Here is a 6,586-nt window from a genome sequence, read left to right as displayed (position 1 = left end):
GTATATATAAACAAGGCGAATGTATATTTATAAACTCAGGGATATACCTGTTTATACACTGTATGAATGGAACCGCGTTTATGTGTTCAACCATAAATGTATTTTGATGCTTTGGCAACATAAGATGTACCTTATCATGCCAATAAAGCGATTTGTATTGTATTGTATTATTGTACTGAATTTGGATGATCAGCCATGATCACATTAAATGGCGGAGCAGGCTCGAGGGGCCGAATGGCCTACTCCTGCTCTTTGTTTCTATGTTTCTGACATTTAGACAGCGCACATAGTGTGAATTGCTGCCTGAATCTGTGGGCACTAGGACTGTGGTGAGCCAAATAAAAGTTACCTGTTGCTTCCGCTTTTGTGAAAATAAATCTGTTGTGCCAGACTCACAGGCATAGCTTTCCCGCGTGAGGGGAAAGCTACCTCCAGAAGTGTAGATAACCATTTAAACGTTTCGACTGATCTCCCGGACCTGAGATTGGAGCGTTTAAAAAAAAAATGATTTCTTTCCTCCAGTCTCTGCAGGATCCTCACCTCGTTGCCAGTTTCCAGAGATGTTGTGGGTTGCTTCTCTGGGTTGAAGAGCCGGAGAAGCAACCCCACAGTTTTAGCAACTCTCATGGCAACGCGGCTGGCAGTCCGGGGCTGGAAAGTGTCAGCAGCACAAGTCAATGCACGAATGGAAACGGGAGATACAGGATCAATGGGTCGCATCAACAGCCCCAGGGACAGGACAGAAAGGATGACCACGGGGTGAATGGACGCGCAGTAAAGGTGAGAAATGTGCTATCTGTGATTGGATGCATTTTACTGTCTGCTCCTAATAACTGCACGGTTCCATTAATAGATTCGTTTGAATGAGCTTCCCTCTCCCTCCATTTCTCCCTGGCTGTTTTAACACGTTCTCTCTGGACTTTGCACCAAGTTATTGTTTTACCAGAAGGCGTTCCATTGCACCAATGGGATATTGGGGCATTCTTGAGCCGGTAGAACAGCTCTTTCCAGTTAGCCAGCTTACAAGCAGAGGAAGTAGGGCTGCCTTGGGAGGAGTCGAATAAAATAAATAAAGCAACTGTTACTGGCGAGAAAAACAAGTTGTATCTGCCCGAGCCAAATCAGCTTACTAGGTTCTTCATACCGGGGCGCTGTCCCTGAAGGTAACTGCCAATTGGGCAACTATTAGTATGGAACCAGAAATGTGTGAGAAGGTCAAATAAAACTTGATTAAAAGTCAGTGTATTCATCACATTTTATATTGTGCATGCATTATATTGCGAACAGTTTGCTTGGCTCACTTGGTACAGGGCTAGATTTTCTGGTCATTGGCTGAATGAGCGCCAAACCTCGACCAGTCAGAAGGTTGTGGGATCAATATATTAGAAATCTGAGATTCATCTAAACTGACAGCCGGGTGCAATAAGGAAGGCGTACTGTATCACTGGCGGTGGGTTCCTTCAGATGAGACGTTGAGGAGCCACAGTCTGCTTGTTAAGTGGTTCAGTGGGATTGTTACATATTTAGATTTTGGGAAGTAGCATCACAAGCAAGTGATTGTCTCGATTGGTGTAGTATACATTCTCTAGGTATTTTTTCAATAAACTGCCAGAATTACAGACTCCAAAATACTTAATTGTCATTATAGTCCCCCTTATTCATTTTCAGCATAAAACATGTGTTATTGTTACAGCTGCAGGCAACAGCCCAAAATTATCCAGTATGTCTATTGCATTACATATTACTCCATAACAGTACTGGTCAACTGTAAAACTGAGTAGCTTTACTGAAAAAAAGTGCACAAAGGGGAGAAATTCAGTTGGTTAGCGCCTCCCATTAACGCCTGGCGGTGGCGCTAACGGGGCACTAATAAAGTAGCGCCGAGGCAAAGCGAATCCAGCGCAGCACGGCAAATCCAGTCACCCGTTAGTGCTTCCGCTAACAGTTAGCCCCTGGGGCTTTAGCACCAGGCAGATCATGACGTCAGTGAGTGCGCAACACTCGCTGAGCACCTAATCTGCCAAATTGATTATCACCCCCTGCCTTAGCGCCTCACTCCAACAACAACAGGAAGAGGAGGTGTGAAGCAGGCAGATGGCAGCTCCAGGAGTGATGTTTAAAGGGATGAGTCACAGCTGTCAGGTTAGTGCTGTTTCACTGCTTCCCTGTCAGTTTGCAATTGTGCAAGAGTTTAATTCAGTCATTTAAAGGTTCTTTCGTATCAGGAGTGTTGTGGGTACTAAAAATTTATTACATTATTCTGACAAAATTTCAAAGTGCTACACATCATTACATTAATGGGGATGTACTGGCTGTCGACCTCACCCTCCAGGATCTACTGTGGAGGGAGCGGAGGTAGCGAGAAAGATGTGGCCAGAGGGAGGAGGAGGGCCATCAGGCCTCTCAACAGGAGGCCTTACCCTCTGAGGGTATTCAGAGAGCATGTCTCCTATCTCCAATTAAGCGAGGAGCAGTGCATTAGAAGGCTCCACTTCAGCAAGAATCTGATCACCGAACTCTGCCAACTCCTGCAACCAGATCTCGAGCCTCAGATCAGGTCAACCACGGCTTTCTCAGTGGCAGTCAAGGTCACTGTCAGCCTCAATTTCTTCACCAGCGGTTCCTTTCAGTCTGCAACAGGAGATATAGCGAACATCTCGCAGTTCGCTGTCCATCGCTGTATCCGGGAGGTCACAGAGGCTCTTTACAGTAGGAGAAGGGACTACATTTCCTTCCCCATCACCAGAGAGAAGCAGGGCGAATGTGCATGTGGCTTTGCCAGGATAGCAGACTTCCTCATGGTGCAGGGCGCCAATGATTGCACCCACATGGCTTTGCGGGCACTGTATAACAATCCTGAGGTCTTCCATAATCGCAAAGGCTACCACTCACTTAATGTGCAGTTGATGTGCGACCACAGACAGCAAATCCACAATGTAAATGCCTGCTATCCTGGCAACAGCCACGATGCCTTCATCCTGCGCCAGACTGGGGTGCCAGCACTCTTCCAGCCACCACATCAAGCTCGCAGCTGGCTGGTCGGACACAAGGGCTATCCGCTCTCCACCTGGCTCATGACTCCCCTCCTCAACCCCAACACTACTGCTCAGCACTCATATAATGAGAGCCATGCCACCAACAAGAACATCATCGAGCAGACCATCGAGGTGCTCAAGCAACGGTTCTGCTGCCTTGACCGCTCGGGAGGAGCCCGCCAGTACTCGGCTGAGAGGGTGTCTCATTTCGCCACTGTCAGCTGCATGCTCCACAACTTGGCCATCATGAGGGCCCAGTCCTTGCCACCAGGGATTGCGGGACCACCTCAGGAGGATGAAGAGGGAGAGGAGGAGGGGTCAAGGAGGAAAAGGAAGATGAGGAGGAATAGGAAGATGAGGAGGAGGAGGAACAGGAGCGAGGGAGGAGGCAGCCACTCAATAGACCTTCTGGAAGGGCAGTCCATGACCGCCTCATCAGACTGCGTTTCCAATAAATTAATCCCCAGATCCCCATTGCTCACCACATTCCCATCATTCCATCCATGTCACAGGCCATATTACAATGCAAAGCTGAAATGAGAGACACCACAAAATCATAAGAATATAAGAAATAGGAGCAGGAGTAGGCCATTCAGCCCCTCGAGCCTGCTTCTCCATTCAATAAGATCATGGCTGATCTTCTACCTCCACTCCACTTTCCTGCACTATCCCCATATCACTTGATTCCCTTAATATTCAAAAATCTATCGATTTCTGTCTTAAATATAAGATAAGCACGTAAGATTAGATTGAAAGAAGAAGCTTATAATGTTGTGAAGAATAGTAGTAAGCCTGAGGATTGGGAGAGTTTCATAAACCAGCAAAGGATGACCAAAAAAATTGATAAAAAGGGAAAAAATAGAATATGAGAGAAAACTAGCAAGAAATATAAAACAGATTGTAAGAGCTTCTACAAGTATGTAAAAAGGAAGAGACTAGCAAAAGTAAATGTTGGTCCCTTAGAGGCTGAGACTGGAGAAATTATTATGGGGAATAAGGAAATGGCAGAAATGTCAAACAAATATTTTGTATCTGTCTGCACAGTAGAAGACACAAAAAGCATACCAAAAATGGTGGGGAACCAAGGGTCTAATGAGGGTGAGGAACTTAACTTAATATAAGTAGAGAAACAGTACTAGAGGAACTAAAAGCCAACAAATCCCCTGGACCTGACGGCCTACATCCTCTGGTTCTAAAAAAGGTGGCTGCAGAGATAATGGATGCATTGAGCTGGATTTTCCAAGCCCCGAGGAGGCGGGCGTGGAGGCGGAACAACTGGTAAATTCGGAGAAAGTGGGGGCGGATGGCAAACCCGCCCCCATCCCGCCTCCGTGCCCTTTTGCCAGGAGGCGGGAAGATGTGCAGCTTCGGGTCCCATCTCCTAGAGGCGGGAAAGGCTTTTAATCCTTTTAACTGCCTGTTAACAGGTAGTTAACAGGCACAAAAAAGGATTCGTGCCGTTTTGCCTTCACAGGTGAAGGCTTCCCGACCTTGGAGAACCCCACCGGTTGGAGGAGACGCGGAGGAGGCCTGCGGCGGTTGGAGGCATGTGGAAGTAAGATGTAGAGGTGGGTAATGGGTGCAAGTGTGGAGTGGTAAGTATGCAAGGTGAGTGAAAAGTTTTAAAAAGTGTTCACTTACCTTGTTTTCTTCCTACAGCCTTCAGCCACGGTGGATATGGAGAGCCGACATCCTCCTTGTCAATTTCACAGACTGGCTATTGGAACCTCCGAACCAACAGCCATGTGAAATTTACAAATTTGAAAGGTTTGATGAGTCCTGAACACAAGGACTCATCAAACTAAAGAAAATGTCAGTGTTTGACAGCTTCACAGAGCTGTCAAACGCTGACATTTCTTCTTTCAAGAAGTCTTGACAGATAGCACGTCTGATGTTGACATGCTATGTCAGTGACATCCTCCCTAATTGGCCTGCTGAGCCTGCAGGGTGGGCTTAACAAGCTCAATCAGGGGAAAATCCCTCTGGTTGGTCAGGCGAGGCTGGAGGTGGGACATTGACACGACAAGCAGCAGTCCCGCCTCCAACTCGCCTCCATTCACAAAATCCAGCCCATTGGTTTTCATCTTCCAAAATTCCCTAGATTCTAGAACGGTCCCCGCGGATTGGAAGGTAGCAAATGTAACACTGCTATTCAAGAAAGGAGGGAGAGAGAAAACACGGAAATACAGGCCAGTTAGCCTGACATCAGTCATCGGAAAAATGCTGGAATCCATTGTTAAGGAAGTGGTATCAGGGCACTCAGAAAATCATAACATGATTAGGCAGAGTCAACATGGTTTTATGAAAGGGAACTCATGTTTGACAAATTTATTAGAGTTTTTTGAGGATGTAACTAGCAGGGTCGATAAAGGGGAACCAGTGGATGTATATTTGGATTTCCAAAAGGCATTCGATAAGGTGCCACATAAAAGGTTCACACAAGCTAAGGGTTCATGGGGTTGGGGGTAATGGAGGTGCCACATAAAAGGTTCACACAAGCTAAGGGTTCATGGGGTTGGGGGTAATATAGTAGCATGGATAGAGGATTGGTTAACGGAAAAGAGAGAGGGGGATAAACGGGCCTTTTTAAGGTTGGCAGGCTGTAACTAGTGGGGTGCCGCAAGGATCAGTTCTGGGGCCTCAGCTATTCACAATCTATATTAATGACCTAGATGAAGGGACCGAGTGTAATGTATCCAAGTTTGCTGACGATACAAAGCTAGGTGGGACAATAAGCTGTGAGGAGAACACAAAGAGTCTGCAAAGGGATATAGATAAACTAAGTGAGTGGGCAATAAGGTGGCAGGTGGAGTATAATGTAGAGAAATGTGAGGTTATTCACTTTGGTTGGAAGAATAGAAAAACAGAATATTTTTTAAATGGTGTTCAGAGGGATTTGGGTGTCCTCGTGCAAGAAACACAGAAAGCTAGCATGCAGGTACAGCAAACAATAAGCAAGGCAAATGGCATGTTGGCCTTTATTGCAAGGGGGTTGGTGTATAAGAGTAACAAAGTCTTGCTACAATTGTACAGGGCCTTGGTGAGGCCACACCTGGAGTACTGTACACAGTTTTGGTCTCCTTATCTAAGGAAGGATATACTTGCCTTGGAGGCGATGCAACGAAGGTTCACTAGGTTGACTTCTGGGATGAAAGGGCTGTCCTATAATGAGAGCTTGTGTAGAATGGGCCTAAACTCTCTGGAGTTTAGAAGAATGAGAGGTGATCTCATTGAAACATACAAGATTCTGAAGGGGATTGACAGGGTAGATGCTGAGAGATTGTTTCCCCTGGCTGGAGTGTCTAAAACTAGGGGGCATAGTTTCAGGATAAGGGGTAGGCCATTTAAGACCAAGATGAGGAGGAATTTCTTCACTCAGATAGTTGTGAATCTTTGGAATTCTCTGCCCCAGAGGGCTGTGGATGCTGAGACTTTGAGTATATTCAAGGCTGAGATAGATAGATTTTTGCCCTCTAGGGGAATCAAGGGATATGGAGATCAGATGGAAAAGTGGGGTTGAGGTCGATGATCAGCCATGATCTTACTGAATG

General features: G+C 46.2%; 1 protein-coding gene across 1 annotated transcript in view; it reads left to right on the top strand.

Annotated features, from left to right (window-relative positions):
• The first annotated feature begins 376 nt into the window (after positions 1–376).
• sgpp2 (sphingosine-1-phosphate phosphatase 2) overlaps positions 377–6,586 on the top strand; it is a 46,384-nt gene continuing 40,174 nt past the window's right edge. The window contains exon 1 of the mRNA XM_085990488.1: positions 377–780. Within this exon, the coding sequence (XP_085846614.1) occupies positions 505–780 (276 nt within the window). The 5' untranslated portion in view covers positions 377–504. The remainder of the gene's footprint in view (positions 781–6,586) is intronic.

The sequence above is a fragment of the Somniosus microcephalus genome, chromosome 6 (genome assembly GCF_052327205.1).
Source record: "Somniosus microcephalus isolate GS21.2 chromosome 6, FLI_Smic_1.0, whole genome shotgun sequence".
In the NCBI taxonomy this organism is placed as follows: Eukaryota; Metazoa; Chordata; class Chondrichthyes; order Squaliformes; family Somniosidae; genus Somniosus; species Somniosus microcephalus.
This window is presented reverse-complemented; position numbering and strand designations above follow the sequence as displayed.